The sequence below is a fragment of the Dasypus novemcinctus genome, chromosome 29 (assembly GCF_030445035.2).
Source record: "Dasypus novemcinctus isolate mDasNov1 chromosome 29, mDasNov1.1.hap2, whole genome shotgun sequence".
Classification (NCBI taxonomy): domain Eukaryota; kingdom Metazoa; phylum Chordata; class Mammalia; order Cingulata; family Dasypodidae; genus Dasypus; species Dasypus novemcinctus.
In genome coordinates this window covers 13,231,710-13,255,130 of record NC_080701.1, presented here as the reverse complement: position 1 = coordinate 13,255,130, position 23,421 = coordinate 13,231,710, and the positions used below count along the sequence as shown (strand labels likewise).

Below are 23,421 nucleotides of genomic sequence, written 5' to 3'. Positions count from 1 at the left end.
GGGCTCTTAGAAGGAAAATGTTCCGTTTCAGAAACCGGGCAGCAAGTCTCTAAGTCTGGGAGCTTGAAATGATAAATAGGGTATTGGTTTTCGTTCAGGATAGCGCTTTTCAGAAAGTTATTTCCACTTTCATTATATGTAAAGTTTTTTATTTTAATAAAATGGGCAAGTGGCTAACTGTATACAGTCCTTTTGCCTGTGTGATCTTGAGACAGCTTTGTGAATTCTATATCCATTGTTTTTTCCTAACCACCAAAATTATTTTGGTCTGCATTCTAATTACTTAAAAAAAAAAAACTCTATTACTGTAAATGCATTATTGACCTTCACCAAAAAAAAAAAAGCTTAATTTATAAATAATTTCATACTTACAGGACAGTTGCAGAAATTACGCAGACCCTATACAGAGAGCTCCAACATACTCCACCCCCACATACCTAGATCCATTTTGGTTTTTTTTAGCATTTTGCCCAATTTGCCTATCATTCTATCTAGTTATCTGTCTGTTCCACCTTAATTACATTAAGGTCCAGAGTTTTTCTTATTTATATTTTACAATATATAAATAATTTAATTTTTATGTATTATGTTAAAAAGTCCCATTTTAAGTCCATGGTTATTTGTGCTTTAATGCTTTTTTTTTTTTAAGCTGTAAAACTCTATATATTCGGAAGTCAGGAGGCCCCAAAAATGCACCAGAGAAGGAAAGATTTTGTCAATCTTATTCATAGAACACTCTTTAAATTATGCAGCTTCTAACAGGAGTAATAGCTAGTATTACAGTAGTGGGGGGTTTTGCCTAGGTTTAGTGTTCTTTTTAGTAAGTATAAAGAAGCAGGAAGTGGACTTGGCCCAATGGATAGGGCGTCCCCCTACCACATGGAAGGTCCGTGGTTCAAACCCCGGGCCTTCTTGACCCATGTGGAGCTGGCCCATGCACAGCGCACCGAGCCACGCAGGGGTGTGCCCACGTAGGGGTGCCCCATGCACAAGGAGAGCCGCCCTGCACAAAAGAAACTGCATCCTGCCCAGGAATGGCGCTGCACACACGGAGAGCTGACACAACAAGATGACACAACAAAAAGAAACACAGATTCCCGTGCCACTGACAACAGAGGCAGACAAAGAAGACGCAGCAAATAGACCCAGAGAACAGACAACCAGGGCGGGGGCTGTCAGGGGGAAGGGGAGAAAAATAAATAAATCTTTAAAAAAAAAAAAAAAAGCAAGGCCTTTAGATATTAAATATTTGTTAACACAATTTGTATCTGTAAATAGGACTACCAAGTAAATGGTATTTTTCTCTTGTGAAAAGCTGTTTACTTCAGTTTCCTAGTGTAATCTATAATTTCATGAGTCTCAAATTTACACTTTAGAACATATGTCTCAAACTCTCTAGTCAAGTGAAATATCCATTAGCTGAGTTCATTTAGCTACATTGTGAATATTAGATATAGTCTTGACATTATGGACAAAGATGGTATTTTGAATCCAGTTTTTCCATATGACTTTCTAATCATTTTAAGATGTATTTCTTGTGGAAAAACTTGTACCACTACTTTGAAATAATTACACTTGTTTTAAGAATCACTTGAGGGCGGTGGACTTGGCCCAGTGGTTAGGGCATCCATCTACCACATGGGAGGTCCACGGTTCAAACCTCGGGCCTCCTTGACCCGTGTGGAGCTGGCCCACGCTCAGTGCGGATGTGCGCAAGGAGTGCCGTGCCACGCAGGTGTGTCCCCGCTTAGGGGAGCCCCACGCGCAAGGAGTGTGCCCTGTAAGGAGAGCCGCCCAGCGCCAAAGAAAGTGCAGCCTGCCCAGGAATGGTGCCGCACAGATGGAGAGCTGACACAACAAGATGACACAACAAAAAGAAACACAGATTCCCGTGCCACTGACAACAGCAGAAGCGGACAAAGAAGACGCAGCAAATAGACACAGAACAGAAAACCGGGGTGGGGGAGGGAAGGGAGAGAAATAAATAAATAAATAAATAAATCTTTCACATACACAAAAAAGAATCACTTGAAGTTTTCTGTATTAAGAAATGTTATTTTTAACAGTTCCTAAATAAATTGTCCTGCCAATTCTTGGAATCTTATAGGTAATTTAAGTTTATATCTTACCCACTTTTCTCTTTGAATATCTGTATTTATCCACAAATTGTGAGTTTTTAAGTGAAGATCTTCAACCAATTTTTTTTTTGCCCCCACCCCCATTGACGGATTTGTCAATAGAATGGAGCTGTGTTGCTAGTACCCTTTCTCTCTACTCTTTTGAACAATGCTTAATTTTGCAGTCCTCTACTAGCAACTGTGATGTACCTATTCTTTTGTGATATATACATTCTATATTCTAATCTTTACTGCCAAATTCTGTTTTATGTAACTATTCCTGTTCTTATCCCTACAAAAAGTGTTTAAAATGAGTTATTGTAGACAGCCCGAGTTCAAACCCTGCCTCCACAACTTGCTAGCTGCCAGTCTCTTTGCACTTCTGATTCCTTATCTGTAAGATGGATAATATTACCTATCTACTGGATTGCTTGTGCCAAGTAAGACGATCCTTGCAAAGTCCTGAAAGGAAATAAGCATTCAGTGAATGTTAATGAGGAAAAGATAAATAGATCAGTTAGTATTACACCTTAGTGGTGAATGTACTTCAAAGGAGATTTTATATATAGGGTATAGAACCCTGAAAAATACACAATCTCATTGAGTATTTCTATTGGTCCCAGTTATCTGAGGCACAAAATACTGGGGTTAGTAACAAATTTGCGAAGTGACTTTACTCCTAACTTGGCCTACTTTATGCCCTACCCCTTCAGGACAAAATGGCAGGTATACAGAAAGAATGGAAGAGAAAAATAAAAAGGTCAAACCTAATTACAAGAAATCAACTTTTTGTTTAATTCCTTGCGACTAGATTTTAGTTTGTTGGGTTTTCTCTTTTTAATAGCATGATTTGTTTTTTATTTTTTGTTCCTGTTGGAAATACAACTCTGCAGACAGTTATATTATAAAAGGTTTTACCACTATGGTGCTGTTTTTTTTCCCTTAAGATTAAATTCCTAGTCTAACTGACAGAGTCAGCTGAAATCAAGACCAAAGTCTTACTAGGAAAGGTTCCATTTTGGAACAGTGGCAAAAGTAAAATCCATCTTAGTGCCAGTGAGAGAATAACTACAAAAATATGGGTATGTCTGGCTTTTGAGGTTAATTTCTGCCTAGTGAGAAATTGGATTAAATAGTATGGCACATTTTTTAAGACAACTACCTCTTAACACTAACTTAAATTAGCAGTCCACCTTTTGAAGCAAAATCTAAATTTGACTCATGTAGAGAAATTTTTTCATTCTGCAATTCATTCTTGAAGCAGCAGTATGCACAGTAATTTTAAAGGATTGTGCTTGGAGAGCCAATCTGGTGCTGTTCAGGACAGTCTGTAACTAGTACTATATTTAACTCTGAGCCTTAAGCAGAGGAAAAATTTTGGGCTCTTTGACCTGATAAACTTTATTTCATAACTGAAGAAACTTGTTAATAATACTCTTAAGTAGCGAGGGAAATTTAGCCTATTTGTTTCCTGACAGATCTTTGTTGTGATGATCATAAAGTACCAATTTCTGAAAATTTTGAGGCTTGTGTAGTAACAAAGTGTTATATTGGACTAATGGGTATGTTTCTGTGCCCAGCTTCAGCCTTGAAATAAGCAGAAATATGTTTATGGTATTTACTTATTTCATTCCCAGTGTGAAATAGCATGCTTAAAATCCTGAAAAGCCAAAAACCATCTTAATGAAGGTTAGGGCCTAAAAAATGAACTGTTTTTGTGAGTCAAGAAAAATCTCTAGTGTCATTCTTCTCTGATAGTTGCAGCTAAAAAATAAACTTAAGAAATAGTGGTCTTGTGACGCAGATGTGGCTCAAGCAATTAAGCTTCCACCTACCACATGGGAAGTCCCAGGTTCAGTTCCTGGTGCCTCCTGGAAAAGACAGGCAAGACAGCAAACTGTCATGGTGGACTGATAAAAAAACAAGATGATGCAACAAAGAGACACAAAGAGGAAAGACAGTAAGACACACAACAAAACCAGGAGCTGAGGTGGCTCAAGCAATTTGAGTGCCTCCCTCCCACGGGGGAGTTCCCAGGTTCAGTTCCCAGTGCCTCCTAAAAAGAAGATGAGCAGACAGAGAGCACACACAGCAAATGGAAGCATAGAGCAGACAGCGAGCACAAACAATGAGGGGGGGTGGTATAAATAAATTTTAAAAGTAAATCTTAAAAAATAAAAAAATAGTGGTCTTAACAACCAAGAAATCTAATAGGCAATTTCATTTTAATATCTCTTGAGTGGGTCTTAACCATTTTTCTTCCACAGACCCCTTTGCCAGTTGGGTAAAAACCACAGACTCCTCAGAATGTAGCGGCAGATAGTTTTATGACACTCAACATCAGCATGTCTTTAAATTAAATTTTAGGATTATTTAAAATTGTGTTTTACAGTTTTCCCATAATTTCAATACCTGACAACCTACACGGTACAACATCTGGTCCAATGGTCATTTTAGGCAAACATTTAGAAATTCAAGTTTTCCCACAGTGTTATAAAACCATCTCCGCCATCTTTATCAACCTTTTTGCAGACAGTTATCCACTGCACTCAGAACATGCTATATCAAAGTAAAAATCATACTAAGACCACACTGTACTGTGAATTATTTAATAAATATATCACACACACCAACATGTCCCCACAAGAATGTTTAAAATGCATAAAATAAAATTACAAAGGGAATGAGTTACAAATATTGAAATAGAGTTACTAAATAAAAAACATATAATACTATACATATGTGCCTCTTAACACATTCAATAATACATCAAAAATATAGGAAAATTAAATTTTGTTTTTTAAATATAAATGAATAAATAGTATGAGATTTTATAAAATTCTCTCATATGACTGTGGGATGCATAAGTCCAAATTCCGCGGGCAGGTTTCAAACCAGGGACTCTGATGAAGGTCCTTGATGAGTTCCTAGGAGACACTGACTGTCCAAAGTCAAGCTGAAAAATTTTCTCTGGATGCTGAAATCATTTAACCCTTTAAAGCATTCAACTGATTGGATAAAACATCACTCTTCTTAGTTGATTGCAGATGTAATCAGCCATCTATGTAATCACCTCACTGATGATCAAAGTCCATAAATGTCGTTGTGTTGTAATTAGCCCAGTGCTTGCTTGACCAAACAAGTGGGCATAATTACCTGGCCAAGTTGACAACTTAGCCTAACCATCACAGAGGTGCTGAAGATTAAGCTGTGAACAGAAAGAGAAGAGGGAGAGTGATGGGTTTGAGTTCAGGAGACTCTTTTAGTAGGGTGGTCAGAGAAAGAGAAGAGGGAGAGTGATGGGTTTGAGTTCAGGAGACTCTTTTAGTAGGGTGGTCAGAGAAAGGCTTTCTTCATTTTTGTAATAAATTCTTCATTTGTGTAATAAAAAAATATATTTACTCCATAACAAATTCTAGATATCTAAAACTTAATAATAAAAGTTATACCAAAATACATGAATAAAACATGGGTAGATCTCATATCGAGTTGTTTTGGCATATCCTTTTTTGATTTATTTTGTTTTATTTGTGGCAACTTTTAATTGGTTCTGTAAAGTCTTTGAAAATCGGAGAGTTAACCATTTGTTAATTGTGAAATACTCTTTCTCAGTATGTTTTTTGTTGTTTTTACTATACACATTTTAACATTTTTATGTAGTCAAAATTACCCATCTTTTCCATGAACTTTAAGCATGCATAAGAATCCTTAGAAAGCATATAAAAAAATTCAGGTTCTTTGATGGCACCCCAGAAAATGACTGACTGACTGTCTTGGGCAGGTCCAAGAATATATAGTTAAAGAGCATCCCAGGCATGCTGATGTAGAAATTTTACGTTGAAGTGTGAGAAATGGTGCTTTATGATACTCTAAAATTCTGATAAATTTACCCATGTTTTTTTTCCTTTTCAAGAGTAGTTTGAACAGTGTTTACCTTCTTGTAATCATAGAACATACATGAAACATGCTCTTTTCTATGCCTCAGTCAATTGCCATTCTCCTTTTTAAGATTGTATCAGCTTCTAGCATCTTATCTTTTGTACTCTCAATGTCAGGAAATATCTCTGAGAATTCCTCTGAGAAGTTTTGTGCCAGTGTTACTTTCTCTGGGACATCTTCATCCTTTTTGTTGTATTCACTTTCTTCATTTTTGTCTCTCAGTTTGCTTTACCAAGTTCCTATAGCCAAAGTCTCTTGAATGTCAGCAGGGCCAGCATGACCACAGTCAGCTGTTTTTCTATGTGCTTAATGTAGCCTCACATAAATGGATGGTTTTCATTTCCAGCACTGTTGACTTTTTTCTTTCCTTTCTCTCCTTATTTGTTATAATTTCATCCTTTTTGACCAACTCTCTCTTTCCAAGTGTCCATTTTTGTAAAATGTCACATATGTTTCTTATTGGCAGACAAGGTGGCAGCACAACTACAGCTTTGCTGTCTATATAAACTGAGTAACAGATGCAGTGACCAGTTGCCAGTAGACTCTGAAAGAAGTGACATGATTGGCCATTGAGCGTGATGTGCATGCCTTCACGATGTACTCACCTGTTATCTAGGTAGAGCTTTGTGGAATGGCAGCAAAGTTTGTGCGTTATGCAGTTATTCTTAGTTACTCTGGTGACTGAGATATGAACCATGTAATTGGGGAATTGATGTTATTTAAATTGGGGAACTTATGTTACTTAAATTGTGAATGAAATTCATGTATGTCGGAACCATGTAAAGTGTGAACTGTGCCTATTTTAAAAAGAAATGATAGGGTAGAATTTGAATCCACTGGAGGCTTTCGTTCTCACTCCACAGGCTTCCACAGTATATTTCACATTTGGATTTAATTGAGAAATAATTCATATACAACAAAAGTCACCCTTTTAAAATGTGCAATTCATTGAGTTTCAGTATTTTTAAGAAGTTGTGTGACCGTCACCACTAATTCCGTAGCATTTTTGTTACCCCAGAAAGAACCACTCTGTCCATTAGTAGTCCCTCCCTTTATCTTTCTCAGCCCAGCCCCTGGCAAACACTGATCCAGTCTGTCTCTATGGATTTGCCTATTCTGGACATTTTATATAAATGGCTCAGATGCTCTCTTTACAAGGTCAGCTGTAAACTATCAGGCGGATGGCTCATCACTCTTTCAGGCACCTCTGCTGTGTCTGTGGAGCTGTCTTTCTTCCTCTGAGTATCTACTTCGGTCTCTTATCTTAATCATTGAGTGTCTGTTTATGTAGCCCACCAAGGGGGCAGGGACTTAACCGTGCACTCCCTAATGACATGGTTGAATCAAAGCCCTAATCTTAACATAATCAAGTAAATATAAAGCCTTTGAATTTAATACAGTGAAAGGGTATCATGCCCAGAGGAACAGACCAGTTTACAAACATAATTGATATTTCTTTTTGGAATTCATAAGTAATCTCAAACTGCCACAGTATGGATATAGCACTCTGATTGTTTCTATAATCAAGGTCCTACCATCTGGAATTTGTTATGAAGCTTAAAGGGCTCTTTTTTTTTTTTTAGACTGAAAAACTATGCATATCTGTTTTTAAAAGTTTCAAGGACCCACAAATATAGGAAAGAAAGCAAAAGCTCTCCACTCTACCATCCCTTCCTTCCCCATCCTGTCTATGTAATTACTCTAGGCTTTGTTCTCTATATGCAAAAAACATGTGTTGTAATTGAGGGGCTGATTGTGGTATGTTGTTATACATCCATCTTGGCCTATTTTTTTTTAATAGTTTATGATTCATTTCTGCAATGCTTGGCATACATACACTTTACTGTTGTTAACATGAAAAAAATGCCAACTTTCATTTATGGAATAATCTTAACTGTAGGAGGACAAGCACCCTGCTTCCATTAATTTAGCTGTATGGGATATTTTGTGTGTGTGTGTGTGTGTGTGTGTGTGTGTGTGTGTGTGAGATAGTAAACTTTATTTAGAGAAGTTATAGATTTACAGAAAAATCTCACCAAAAGTTTAGGAAATTCCCATATAAACACCCTGCCTGCCTACTCCCACCCCACCCCCACTCCCCCACACACACACAGCTTCCCTATCAACAGCTTACATTAGTATGGCAGGTTTGTTACAGTAGATTAAGTCAGCATTGAAGCGTCGCTACTAACCAGTCTATAGTTTACAGTATGGTTTACACTTCATGCTGTTCAGTTTTATAAGCTTTGACAAAGGTATAATGTCAGGTGTCCATCGGTGCAGTATCACGCCTGACAGTCCACTGCCCTAAAACTCCCCTGTGGTCTGCCTATTCTGAGCCCTTCTGAACCCCTGGCAACCACAGACCTTACGTGTGTGTCACAAGTTCTTCCATTAACACATGGTCATAACTACAGTAAAAAATCTCTTGTAGGCTTTTTAACTTTTCATCTCATTTGTCTCAGGTCAGCCTGTCCTATGGCTTCCTTTAGATGAGTTTGCCTGGAGAGTAAGAAGTAGCCTAAAATTTCTTACTGCAGATCATTTATGTGTAGAGAAGAAAGAGCAGAATTTTTCAAATACCAAATATAGTCACTTCTTGTTAATAAGGCTCTGGTTGTTGGGTACCAGCACAGGGATAGAATGTCACCTGGTAGGGGTTGTGAGAGACTTGAGTAGATAAACATATGCCGCATTCCTTAAAAAGGGTAAAGGAGAAAATGAAGTGTTTTGCTGTAATAACCCATGACTATGAGGATAACTATCCTGAATCTTTGAGTCCTAGTGAATCACTGAGCCTTGGGATGATCTTAAGAACCTCTGACACACCAAGTCAGCATGTTCTTCTACAGAGAATTCTAAGTGGCAGGTGGACGGGATCGGGATACTTAATTCTGCCATCTAGTACATCTTTCCCTGAAGGCAAGCCAGATTCCCATAAGATCACTTGGTGAGTCAGGAATCTGAACTAAGGGTGTTAGTTATAAATCAAGGGTTTAAAAACATCAGCTTATTGCAACAGTGGAAATAAAATATGGGGGTGGGGGTAGTGCCCTTGGCTATCTTTATCTTACTATAGATAAAAGCTAAGGATGCGTGGTTATAAAGAATATGTATGCACACATATTCTGTAAGGTACATCTTTTTTTTTTTTTTTTTGATTTTGTAAAAATATTACATTAAAAAAAATATGAGGTCCCATTCGACCCCACCACACCCCTCCCCCCCCCAGCAACACTCACTCCCATCATCATGACACATCCATTGCATTTGGTAAGTACATCTCTGGGTATCTCTGCACCTCATGGTCATTGGTCCACATCATGGTGTAAGGTACATCTTAACCTCTGTAGTTTTGTGTTTGGAACCTGTGCTAGCTTAAGAAGACCATGTAGTTTTAAAAGAACAATTGAATTGGATATTTACATTTTAGTGCTTAAATTTCTGTATTTAAAGTAAAATAAAAAATGCTGTAATTGTTTCCTTTCTTAGAGAATTTGGACTATTGGGTGAGCATTGGTTGTTTTTATTTTTGTCTTTTGTGTTTGGTTTTTTGTTTTTATTTTTTTTTTAGTACTACTACAAATAAAAAATAGAAGACATCAGCTCCAAAATGAATTTCCTGAGTTTCTGCTCTTCAATTTAATTTTTTTACTATCTGGGTAATATCAGGAAGCTGTCTTACAAAATAAATTTGGTTCTGGTGAGATTGCGCTTTCATTTTGCGATCTTCGACATTTCTGAACCATAGTTTTCTCATCTGACAGACTGCCTTCCCTACACCTCCCAGGAGAGATCTCTCAAATTCCTTTCAGACAGAAGCACCTTGTAGAGATGCTGCCCTCACTCTAGTTGCAGTCCAGTGGCTGGTGCAGGGGGCCGTGTGTCTCAGCTGTCAGGTGAGATGGAGCAGGAGAGGGTGAGTGAAAAGAGCAGACTAGGTTGGCATGTGCCCTTTTGCATCTTTTTTTTTGCCCTTTGTGCCTTTTGGCTGTGACACCAGATGCAGGCAGTGCCTACAGACACCACCATTTTGAGACCATGAGGTGACAGTTCTGTTTACTAGCCATGACAGAAGGTGGGTGGAAAGAGTCACTGACTACCCTGGTGGTGGCCCTTGTGTTGCTGCATCAGCCTGCATCCAGACTTCTTGTTATGGGAGAAAAATAAACTCACCCTTGAAGTCCTTCCCTATCCCCCCCAAAAAAAATTGATCATCATAATGTAATTTGAAATCTAGTCTATCTGAAGAGTCTTGAAGGGTGCCTCAGGTTATATACATCTTAAGGTTCCACAATCAGATTAGAACTGGAAAGAGAACCCATACATATCTCATTCTGTTACAGTTGTAGTCAAGGAGAAAAGGAATTTGGGCATCATTGTTCATCATTCTTTGGGTGTTACGAGACTAATTTAAGGAGAATAGGCATTTGTTGGAAGACTATTTAGTACCTCAGAAGCTAAAGGAAAGCTGGAAAACTGAGCTTAGAAAATTTGCAAGAATCAAGGGAAGATAGAGCTACAGTCAAAAATCATACCTTAGGATTAAAAAATTTTTTTTAAAACATGGAAAGCTTCACGAATTTCCATGTCATCCTTGCACAGGGGACATGCTAATCTTCTCTGTATTAGTGTATGTGCTGCCAAAGTGAGCACTTTAGGAATATTTTGTAGGGAAGCCTCTGTTAGACCAGAACTGTCATTGTTCTTGCTGTTTGTGTCACTTCAAGATAAAAGTCCTGACTAGGTGCATCCCTTTGGCACAGATGTATTGTTGCCTGTGATTCCTGCAGTGTGTATACAAACTTTATTTTCTAAAATCAGTGCTTTGGATAGTTACTGGAAACAAGTGGCATAAATGTCTTTGTAGAAATATGAATTCACTCAAAATTTTTCGTGGTCTCATGTTTCTTCCATTTTACATGTAGGTCAACACAGCAGATATATTAATATAATTAATATAGAGATTTTCAAGCCCTTTGGTCTCATGACCACATTATTCTTTTTAAATTTATTGAGGTTATGCCTATTGATATTTGCTGTATTGGGAATTAAAACAAAATTTTAAAAATATTTACTCATTTAAAAATAACAGTGGGAGTGGATGTGTCTCGAGCAGTTGAGTGTCTGCCTCTCACATGGGAAGTACTGCGTTCAGTTCCCAGTGCCTCCTAAAAACAAAGAAACAAGCAAGTGAAAAAATTAACTCAGGGAGGCTGATGTGGCTTAGCAGTTGAGTGCCAGCTTCCCCCCCAAAAAACTAAAACAAAGCAGTATCTTAGAAAAAGTAGATTGGAGGTTACCAAGGGCTAGGGGGAGAGGAGCACGCAGTTATTACTTAATGGGAACAGTGTTTCTGTGTGGCGTGATGAAAAAAAACTTTGAGAACTGCATTCATATCTGTTGCTTTGCATTTCTGACACTAATTACCCAGGGTCTGCGCAGACATCACAGGTAAAAAGCCACAAGACTGCCCTCAGTAGAGAGTAGCCAGCAGTTTTGGAGTTCCCAGAGCCACCCTCACTTCTCACCAGAGGTTCTGGCCTGGCCAGCCCCCACCCTAAGACTACCAGTGTGTGAGGTGGGTAGCACCGGTAAATAAGAAGACCCTCCTATCAGGAAATTCCTGAGATTCCAACCCCTGAGTAAGGCCAGGCTTCTCTTTAGGTGAGGCCAAATTCCTTACTCTATATGTATATTAAGTAAGCAGACCGTTTTTTCAACAAAACTTCATTCTCAACATTACAAGTCTTTGGTTCCATTAAAACAAAGCCATCAATATCACAGAAAACCTCTTTACCTAGATATAGGAAGAGAAAATATATTTCTCATATACTCCACCCCCACTCACACGCACAGTTTTCCTATTAAAATAACACTTTGCATTAGCGTGGTATCTTTGTTAGAATTGACGAAACAATATTATGCCATTAGCTATAGCCCATAGTTTACATTGGAGTTCATTATTTGTTTTATACAGCCCTGTGTTGTTGGTTTTTTTTATCTTTATTCTGATTACATATACACCCTAAAATTTCATTTTACCCACATTCAGATATATAATTCAGTGGTGTTGATTACATCACCAACCATTATCAAAATTTTTCCATACCTCAGGCACAAACTCTGTACCAATAAAGTATTAACTCCTGCCGTTCCCTACTCCAACCTTAGCCCCTGGTAACCTGTATTCTAGTTTCTTACTCGTTTAACTTGTTTGTTCTAATTATTTCATATCATTGAGATCATACGATATTTTCCCTTTTGTGTGTAGCTTATTTTACTCAACATGGTGTCTTCATGTTTCATCCATATAGCCAGATAGATGTATAAGAACTTCCTTTTACAGCTGAATAATATTCCATTGTATGTATATACTGCTTTTTTTTTCTCTCCCTCTCCCCCACCTCCCCGTTGTCTGCTCTCTCTGTCCATTTGCTGTGTGCTTTTACAGCTGCTTAGATTATCAGGCAGCACCAGGAAACTGTGTCTTTGTTGCATCACCTTGCTGCGTCAGCTCTGTGTGTGTGGTGCCACTCCTGGGCAGGCTGTGCTTTTTTCACTCAGGCAGCTTTCTTTGCAGGGCACATTCCTTGCGCATAGGGCACCCCTATGCGGGGGCACCCCTGCATGGCACAGCACTCCTTGCACATGGCAGCACTGCACGTGGGCCAGCTTACCACACAGGTCAGGAGGCCCTGGGGATCGAACCCTAGACCCTCCATATGGTAGGTGGAAGCTCTATCAGTTGAGCCATGTGTCCGCTTCCCTGTGCTACATTTTGTTTATCCATTCATAGGTTGATGGACACTTGGGTCCCTTTCATCCTTTTGGCATTTGTGAGTAGTGCTGTTCTGAATATCAGTGTGTGAATATCTGTTTGAGTCCCTGCTTTCAGTTCTTTGGGGTATATATACCTAGAAGTGGGACAGCCGAGTCATATGATAATTCTATACTTTGTGTAGAACTGCCAAATTGTTTGCAACACCATTATATGTTCCTACCAACAATGAATGAGTTTTGCTGTTTCTCCATATATCATCTCCAACATTTGTTACTTTCCATTTGTTTGGAGTGAATTGGTTTTTGTGGTTTTTTTTAAGATTTATTTTTTATTTATTTCTCTCCCCTTCCCTCCCCGCCCCCCCCCCCAGTTGTCTGCTCTCTGTGTCCATTCACTGTGTGTTCTTCTGTGACTGCTTCTATCCTTATCTGTGGCACCGGGAATCTGTGTTTGTCTTTGTTGGGTCATCTTGCTGTGTCAGCTCTCCATGTGTGTGGTCCCCATTCTTGGGCAGGCTGCACTTTCCTTTGTGCTGGGTGGCTCTCCTTACAGGGTGCACTCCTTGTGCGTGGGGCTCCCCTATGTGGGGGACACCCCTGCGTGGCAGGGCACTCCTTGCGCACATCAGCACTGTGCATGGGCCAGCTCCACATAGGTCAAGGAGGCCTGGGGTTTGAACCGCAGACCTCCCATGTGGTAAGCAGGTACCCCATCGATTGAGCCAAGTCCGCTTCCCGGTATTTTTTTTTTTTTTTTTTAATTTTTTTATTTTTTATTGACTTTGTAATAATATTACATTAAAAATATATATGTGAGGTCCCATTCAACCCCACCCCCCCACCCCCCCTCCCCCCCCCCAACATTCCCGGTATTTTTTATATAGTATTTTTATTCAAGTTTATTATTCGTACACGAACGTCCATAAACAGTAAGTGTATAGCAAAGGTTTTGAACCTACAAAACAAGCATGCTTATCATCATACAGGGCTTCCCATGCATCACCCCACTACCAACACCCTCCCCCTGCATTGCTATGAAATAATTGTTATAAACTATGAAATAGCATCATCAAAACATTTCTAACTATACCCAATATCTTATATTTGGTGTGTTTTCCCCCCAAATCAACTAGTTATTGACGCCCTGTATTTGTATTATATACTTATTATGTTCATGAGAGAATGTTCTCGTATTTGTTAGGTTAACTACAGTTCATCTTTCTCAGTGTGGTTTTGATTTGCATTTCCCCAATGGCTAATGATGTTGAGCATCTTTTCATGTGCTTTTTGACTATTTATATGTCTTCTACAGAGGAATATCTATTCAAACCTTTTGCCCATTATTAAATTGGGTTATGTCTTTTAAAAAATATATTTTTAGAGAAGTTTTAGATTACAGAAAAGTTATATTAGGAAGTAATAGGGGAGGGAAGCAGACTTGGCCCAATGGATAGGGCGTCCGCCTACCACATGGGAGGTCCGTGGTTCAAACCCCGGGCTTCCTTGACCCATGTGGAGCCGGCCGATGCGCAGTGCTAATGCGTGCAAGGAGCATCTGTGAGGGGGTACAAGGTGTGTTCAATACAAATAAATCCAGAAACAGATTCAGATATTTACGAAAGCTTGGCAGGTGTGGTGTTATGAATTAGTGTAGGAATTATGCTGGGTAGTTGACTAACCAGGACTTGTAGCAGGTTGAAAGGGTGGTACATACACTTTATCATATCTGTTTTTATTACTTCAGGGGCCTTTTTAATTTTCTGGCTCTTTTTCTTGTTAGACAAGCTTCCCAGTATGTGAGATACTAATGACCTAGAATTTCATTTGTGTATTTACTTTATCCAAATTCTGTACTTTAGTGCTTCTTAATTGTATATTCAAACTTGACTATAAATAACAGACTTTGGAATAAAGGAGTTGAAGGTTGGCCTGTGAATTCGTATAAGAATGTTTGTTTATATATTTAATTTTTTACTTTTTATGTATCTACTCTATTTTAATCTGTAAGATTTTTTAAACTGCTTTATTGAGACATAATTCCATACCATATAGTTCACCCATTTAAAGTATACAATTCAGTGGCTTTTAGTATATTCACAAAGTTGTGCATCCTCACCACAATTTCAGAACATTTTCACTACCCCTAAAGGAAACACTGTACACCTTAGCTGTCACTCCCCGCTCCCACCCCCTCACCCCCATCCCTTGGCCCTGTGCATGAACTAACCCTGTAGATTTGCCTATTCTGGACATTGCCTATAAATGAAATCATAGAATATATAATCATTTGTGCTGCCTTCTTGCAGTAAGCCTAAAGTTTTCAAGGTTGTAGTGTGTGTTGGTACCTTGTTTATTTTTACTGCTGAATAATATTCTACTGTATGGATATATACCACATTTTATTTATCCATTCACCAGTTGATGGATATTTAGGTTGTTTCCCCTTTGGGACTATTGTAAATAATGATCCTTTGAATATTTGTGTATCAGTTTTCCTGTGGAAATACGTTTTCATTTCTCTTGGGGTTTATGCATGGGACTAGATTTACTAGATCATATGGTAACTCTCTCTAAACTTTTGAGGAATTACCAGGCTTTTCCACAGTGATTGCAGCATTCTCCATTCCCACCAGCCATGTATGAAGATTCCAGTTTCCCTACACCCTCACCAATGCTTACTATCAGTGCTCTTATTAAAGCCATACTAGAGGGTGTAAAGTGGTATCTCACAGTGGATTGATTTTATGCTTTTATAAGATACATTTCAAGTGTTCTTTTTTTCCTCAGACTTCTATTTTAATAGACTAGAAGTGATTATTTTAAATTTGTAATAGTTTACCTACCATAGAAGAACCTTATTTTCATTGTTGGTTTCATTTTCTCTAACAGGCTAAGGAGATTTTAACAAAAGAATCAAATGTGCAAGAGGTTCGTTGCCCTGTTACTGTCTGTGGAGATGTTCATGGTCAATTCCATGATCTTATGGAACTCTTTAGAATTGGTGGGAAATCACCAGACACAAACTATCTATTCATGGGGGACTATGTTGACAGAGGTTATTATTCAGTGGAGACTGTGACTCTTCTTGTGGCATTAAAGGTATGATTTAGTGAAGTTTTATTTTCTTTCTTTAAAGCATTAAACTAGTTTTAAAAAGCTGGAATAGCACTATTGCATTCTATTTTCATTCTATTCTGTTCTGTATTATGGCCCATTTAGTTTATAGCACCTTAAAATAGGTGGTTTTACATTAAAAATAAAATGATACATTCCTTTTCCTGCCTCCTTCTGGTATGCATAGCTGAAGCCTTAGAATATTTGATTTAGTACCCTATCATCTCATAGTCAATTAACAAGTCTTTTTTAATCACTGATTTGAAATATCTCTATTCCATGTCTATTTTTGCTGTCACCACAAAATCCATATTCTCATCACTTCATACTTCAGTTATTGTAATAACATGATAACTAATATTTCTGCCTCCAAGCACTGAATTCCAGATCTACCGTATATATGCTGGTCAGAATAAATCTCTCTTAAGTGACACTTTGATCTGATTACCTACTTACACCCCAGACTCTTTGGTAATTTCATGTTGCCTATAGAATCAGACTCAAACTCCTAGATTAATGTTGGACACATAATGGATGCTTGGTAAATCTGTACAAAATGAAGTATGCATTTGTGCTTTTTTAGTTGATTTACAGAGTCTGATTTTTTTTTTCATATTTAACAGACACGTTCTTTACTAAATATTGTACTATATGATATTTCTGTATGTTTTGTCATACAAAGGAGATTATTAATCCATTTAAAATCTGGGCCAGATTTGGCAAGGACCTGTTTGGTATTTAATTTGGCAAATACAATCTTCATTTGGGAAATAAAGTTCGAAAAAGGAGGGAGAAGCTAGACTGTGGAAGCCTTAATCTCAGTTCCAAGCCTCTGATCTTCAGAATCCGTTCTGCAGTCAGAAGTCTTAGCTTTCTGAAAGACAGTTTGAGAATGAAGATGATGCTAGAAACAGAATCAGAAGTTCATTATTGTATACAAGTATCCATTAATAAAGACTCCAATAAGAGTGGACAGTGATGAAGGATAACTATAAGACTAGTTCAAAAGTTAATCAGTTAGAGCCTGAATGAGAAAGTTATTAACATTTAAATTTTTAATAGACAAAAGAGCCATTTAAAGAAACAGATCAGATTGATGTGCTTTTTAACACGACACTAGTAGATTATGATTGTATCATGGGTTGCTTTTGCTTTTCTTCCAGGTGCGTTATCCAGAGCGCATCACAATATTGAGAGGAAACCATGAAAGCCGACAAATTACCCAAGTATATGGCTTTTATGATGAATGTCTACGAAAGTATGGAAATGCCAATGTGTGGAAATATTTCACAGATCTTTTTGATTATCTTCCACTTACAGCTTTAGTAGATGGACAGGTATGTGTGTATATGTATGTGTGCTTACATTTTGGGAAGGGAGGGTTAGAAAATTAGGAAAAGATTTTCTATTAGTAATTTAGAGCTTACCTTTAAAGACATAACATTTTTACATTTTCTTGGCCTTTACTGCCTCGTTCCCTTATACTTGAAATTTTAAGGCAAGGGATTGGATATGTTTTTTATATATATTTAGACTATAATATTTCCCTGTTCTGAGAATCATGTAAATATTTTCACCAAAGTCTATGCCAGTGTGATTTTTTTTATTAGAGATAAATATTGCAAATAGTTGCTTAAGACCCTGATACATAATACTAGTAAAGCAAAGCTGCTTTTTTAGAACTGTCTGCACATATATACGTAGTGTCTACTGGTTTCCATTAAATAGCTTTTCATTCTTATTTTCATTGTAATTGCAAGCAGTTATATTGTGTGTTATATCTTCTTCACCAAGAAGTAAATGCTTCGTTTCCAACTGTAACAAGCATTGTAGTCAAACTATAAAATATTTGAAAATGTAAGAAAAATACATGCAAATTTCTTGTAATGCTAGTTCCTAGATGTAATCATTGTTAACACAAACTAAATATAAATGCTTTCATGGACTGCTGGTGGGAGTATAATTTGACCTTTCTGGGTAATCCTGACAGTCCACATTTTCCCAGCCATGATTTTTTAACCCTATGCTAATTTAGTTAAAAGGACACTGTTTTACCTAAACTTGTGAAAATGAAAGAAAAACAGTGTGGATTTAAAGAGTGTTGTTTGCTTTCAGTTTTTGTAAAGAAAAGGTATAGTCTTCATTAATGTAAAAATTAATGGACATTGGGAAGCCAATGTAATTTCACTGGTTCAGCACCTGCTTCCCATGTACGAGGTCCTGGGATCATTCCCCAGTACCTCCTAAAAAAAAAAAAAAATGAATGGACATAATTTTAGAAAAGTATCATTAGGTTTATTAATAGAATTTTTATTTATTGAGTGTATTCAAGTTAAATTATTTATTTCTCTTCCCTCTTGCTCCCCTAAACTCTTGGCTTCTATGGGCCACTGATCATTCTTGTCATAGTACTTTGAAGCAACAAAACAGCCAATGCACATGCACCATTGGTGACAGATTTTTTTTTATATTATAAACTGTTGTTATCAGGAGATATATGCACACAGAAATCAAATAGATACAAAATAAGAAATATATAGGGGATTAGAACAATGTGACAAACTTACCTAGCAGATATAGATAGTAATAGCATTCAGTACTCAGCAAGCAGAAACCATATTCTTTTTAGGTATTATTTATATATTTTCAAATATTTTATATGAGAAATTAAATAGAAATGGGTAGGAAAAAAATCTATTTGCTTGAGAACTTTTACGGTCTTCTGCAAACTCTTAAGAAAAAACACATATTATTTCTACGTGATTGACATTGGAAACATGGTATAGACCAAAAGTTTTAAATGTAAACAAAAGGTATACTGCAAGGAAATTCAGTCTTAGATATTTTTTTAGAAAACAAAAAAGGAAATACTATGAAATAAACCTTTAAAGGGAAATTAAACAATAAAATAAACTTAAGGGATCAGTTAAAGATAAGAGCACAGGCATTAAATAGTCATTGCAAGAGTATGAAGATTGACATAGTAGATGAAGTACATGTTGTCCAGATATCAGGTAACAAGGTGTCTGAACTCCGTTGAGTCAAATACAGACCTTCCTGCAAAAGACATTTAAGCTGAAACATTTGAGTGAGTGTGACTGGCACAATAAAGAAGTAGGAGATTTATTTTCAAAAGATGGCCACAACATTATCTCCCACCCCACAGTCTTCATACCATATGACTTTGATATTCTTCCCTTTGAATCTGGCAAGCTTGTGACTATAGTTAAAGTGATGCTATACGATTTCTGAGGCTAGACCACAAAGCACAGTAGTTATTCCTGTTCTTGTGGGACCCCTGCTCTTGAACGTCACCGCATGTTGTGAGGTAGCCTGAGCAGCCCCTGTGAAGTGGAGAGGAGCTAAGACCCTCCCAGTCCTGAGCCCTGGCTGAGCTCCGGGCAGCAGCCATGTGAGTGCACCATCTTGAAAGTGATAATCCAGTCGCCAGTTGAGCTGCCCCAGTGGAAGCACCTGGAGCAGAGTTGAACCATCCGCACTGAGTTCTTCCTAAATTATAGGTGCTTGAGCAAAATAAATGATTGCTGTTGTTAAAAAGACACAAAGAAAAAGTTAAAAACAGAAATAGATACTAACAAATATAGAGCTGATCAAATGGCCTCAAGCAGTTTTTTAGAAATTCAGTACAGTGGACAAAACCTATCTAGAAAAAAGAGAGAGCCCCATAAACCCCTAGGAATGAGAAAGAAGTCGTAATTATAGGTACAGAGATTAAAAATCCTAATAGATAACAGCTTTACTCTAATAAATTTGAAAAGCTGGGTTAAATATGTTAGAGCAAATATAAATAGATATATTTATATTTGATATATATAGATATATATATCAAATGTATAATATAAATAGACTGCCAAGCTTTGAAGGAATTAGAAAAGTAACTAAAGATATAGCTCCCAGGTCTAGACAGTACTATAAACTAATCCTATATATAATGTTAAGTAGTGGTTAATTTCTGTGTTCCAGAGCTTCAGAGTGTATGTAGCAAGTATAAGCCAATACCAAATCAGACAAACAAAGAAAACAAAATCATAGACCAAATCATTTGAAAAAATCCAGTATCTATAATTTAAAACTCAGGGGAAGCAGATATGGTGCCAGTGGTTATGTTCCTGCCTACTACGTGGGAGGTCCTGGGTTAGGTTTCCAGTGTCTCCTGGAGAAGACGAGCAAGACATTGAGCTGGTACAACAGGCAGGCACAGCGAGCTGACACAAGATGACACACAAAGAGACACAGAGAGGAAAGACAATGAGACACACAACAAAGCAGGGAGTTGAGGTGGCTTAAGTAATTGGGCACCTCTTTCACACATGGGTGGTCAGGTTCAGTTCCCATTGCCTCCTAATGAGAAGATGAGCAGACACAGAGAGCACACAGCAAATGGACACATAAAGCAGACAGCTAGTGCAAACAAGGGGGCAGAGGAGATACATAAATAAATCTTAAAACTCAGTAATAGAATATCCTTAAATAAATTTACTTAGTGAAACACTAGAAACCTTTTCATCAAAATTGAGAGAAAAATGCCCCCTAAATCTTGTATTAAATTTTATTTTGCAAGTCTGAGCCAATACATTGAGCAATGAAAATAAAATATATAAACATTGAGAAGGAAAAAAACAAAAATATTTTTGCAATTGACATGATTTAGGTGCTCAGAAAGAAAACTGAAAAGCTATTGGTACCAATAACAGGAATCAGAAGAGTGCTTGCTATAAGAACAAAGAATTTTATATATTAACTGTTACCAACTGAAAATGTAATGGCAGGCTACAGGGATGGATATCCCGTTCATTAGAGAACAGGACCTAGGATTATAAAGAAAACCAGGGAGGAAATACATACTTAAGTGTTAATAGTTATCTCCGGCAATACAGTTTTTTATTTTTCATTGCATTTGATAAATTTTCCACAGTGAATTTTATTAAATTTTGAAAGGAACTATTAGAACTGACAATGCTAATCATTCTGTACTCTCCATTAATTTTGAGCAATAAATAAAACAAATACTTTTACTTTTTAATTCATAAACAGATATTCTGCCTCCATGGTGGCCTCTCTCCATCCATAGATACACTGGATCATATAAGGGCCCTGGATCGTTTACAAGAAGTTCCACATGAGGTAATTAAGAAAAGAAGAGACGTAATCACATTGTGCTACAGGCAAATTAGTTAAATGTGGCTGCTAATAATTTATAACATGTACTTCATTTTCTTGCCCAGGGCCCAATGTGTGATTTGTTATGGTCAGATCCAGATGATCGTGGTGGGTGGGGCATTTCTCCACGTGGTGCTGGCTACACATTTGGACAAGACATTTCTGAAACATTTAACCATGCCAATGGCCTCACGCTGGTTTCTCGCGCTCACCAACTTGTAATGGAGGTGTGTACTGTTAACTACAGGATTTTCTGTAATAAGGCTTTCTAACTTAGAATATAAGAAACATTGCTGCCCACTGCTTATGAAAGGAGGAAAAATTTGCTGATTTTAGCAGATCGGGAAGTGCTACTTGTCTAGAGCAAAATTATTTGCATTGAAAATTCCCCTTTAGAATTCTTTATTCTTACCATATTTACCATAAAGTTAAACAAGAGGTCATTTATGAGATTAATTTTAAACTTTGTCTGCATGTTAATTTTTTAACTTATGTTTGAAATTGATTTAGACTTAGAGAAAAGTTGTAAAAGTATTGCCCAAAAAATTTCTGTCTCCTTCAGATTCCCCAAATGTAAATATTTTACCAATTTTGCTTCATCAGTCATTCTCACCGTCCTTCTTCCCATACACACTTTACTTTCCTATTAACCATTTGAGTGTAAGTTGCAGTCATAACGCTTTGCTCCCAAATTTCCATGTGTATTTTATTTTTTTAAAATGGCATTCTCTTACATAATCACAGTATAATTTTTGTCGGGAAATTAGCACTATTGATATAGTACTATATCTAAACATTTTGTTTGAATTTTGCTAATTACCACTAATATCCTTTATAGCAAAACTTAATTGTGTGTTACGTGTGATCCAATTCAAAATTTTGCATCTAGTCATGATGCACAGCTCTTCACTCTCCTTTGATATGGAAATAATTCCCCAGACTTTGTTTTGTATGATCTTCACAGTTTTGAATACAAGTGATTTCTTTTGAAGAAATATCCCTCAGTTTGGGATTTGACTGATATTTCTTTATGATTATAGATTCAGGTTATACATTTTTGGCCAACCATGCCACAGAATTGATGTTCTACCTTCTCAGAGAATTATGTTTGGGGACATGAAATTTATTTGTTCCATTTCTGAATATGTTAAATTTGATGACTTGAAGATGGTATCGTCAGATTTCTCTGATCTTATTATTTTGTATCTACTAAGGGAATAGAAATAGAATGTATTCCTTCCAAACCAGTAGGAATGGTTAAATTATATTAAAGAATACTCTACCAACCCAATAGAAGTAGAGCGGTGGGAGCTTGGTAAATAAAAACACAAATTCAAATAGTAAAAGTAAATTCACTTATATCAGTAATCATTAAAAAATGTAAATAAAAATTTTCCTTGCCTAAAGGACCAAGACTCTCAAATTGGATAAGCAGTCAAAATTCAGCTATTGTCTGGGACATACCTAAAACATAATGACACCACAAGCAAGAGGCAGAGAGAAGGAAAATGTTTATTGGCATATTAAGCAGACAATTACAAAGAGAAATTGTGGGAGAGGTTTTAATACACATCTTAGCCAAGATCACAAGCATAGATCAAGCAGGCACCAAAAAAAGAAAAAAATTTGGTAGCAGTGAAGATGAGAGCAACACAATAAATGAATCCCGATTAACGGAACCCTGTGACCACCAGTTATATAGTATTCCATTCTGTGCAGGAACACAACTATTAAAGATGAATATTGTAGAACGTACAGAGAAGACTACCTTTCCACAGAGAGTATTTGTAATGTTTGAATTTACTTTCCTAAATTTACCTATGTTAGAATCATAATTTGTGAAATAATCTTTTTTTTTTTTTTTAATAATGCAGGGATATAATTGGTGTCATGATCGTAATGTGGTTACTATCTTCAGTGCACCCAATTATTGTTATCGTTGTGGGAACCAGGCTGCTATCATGGAATTAGATGATACTTTAAAATATTCCTTGTAAGTAACTTTAAATTGAATTTTATTAATTGAATGTAATGAATATGTAGAAAGAAAATTAAAACATAGATATTAAAAACAGAAAGAAGTTCTGCTTCTGGAATACTGGAGGGAGGAGTGCAGTGTATCCACGCCCCAAGAAAACAGTAGTATTGTCCCAAGGGTATACAACAAAGAAAAAAGTTTTAATTCAAGAAAATCTACTCAATATCTGTAATAACAGTCAGAGCCTGTGACATTTGAGCCGCAACTTTCTTACAACCCCCATGCCCATATCTGATTTATAGAAAGGAC

The 23,421-nt window shown here is 37.0% G+C and overlaps 1 protein-coding gene and 1 pseudogene across 1 annotated transcript in view; one reads left to right on the top strand and one right to left on the bottom strand.

The window, feature by feature from the left end:
• Positions 1-23,421, top strand: part of PPP2CB (protein phosphatase 2 catalytic subunit beta) — a 35,674-nt gene that overhangs the window by 653 nt on the left and 11,600 nt on the right. The window contains exons 2-6 of the mRNA XM_004475169.5: positions 15,729-15,938; positions 17,117-17,290; positions 21,009-21,098; positions 21,200-21,361; positions 23,009-23,127. Coding sequence (XP_004475226.1) covers positions 15,729-15,938; positions 17,117-17,290; positions 21,009-21,098; positions 21,200-21,361; positions 23,009-23,127 — 755 coding nt within the window. The remainder of the gene's footprint in view (positions 1-15,728; positions 15,939-17,116; positions 17,291-21,008; positions 21,099-21,199; positions 21,362-23,008; positions 23,128-23,421) is intronic.
• On the bottom strand, positions 10,617-10,712 carry LOC111759603 (U6 spliceosomal RNA; annotated as a pseudogene).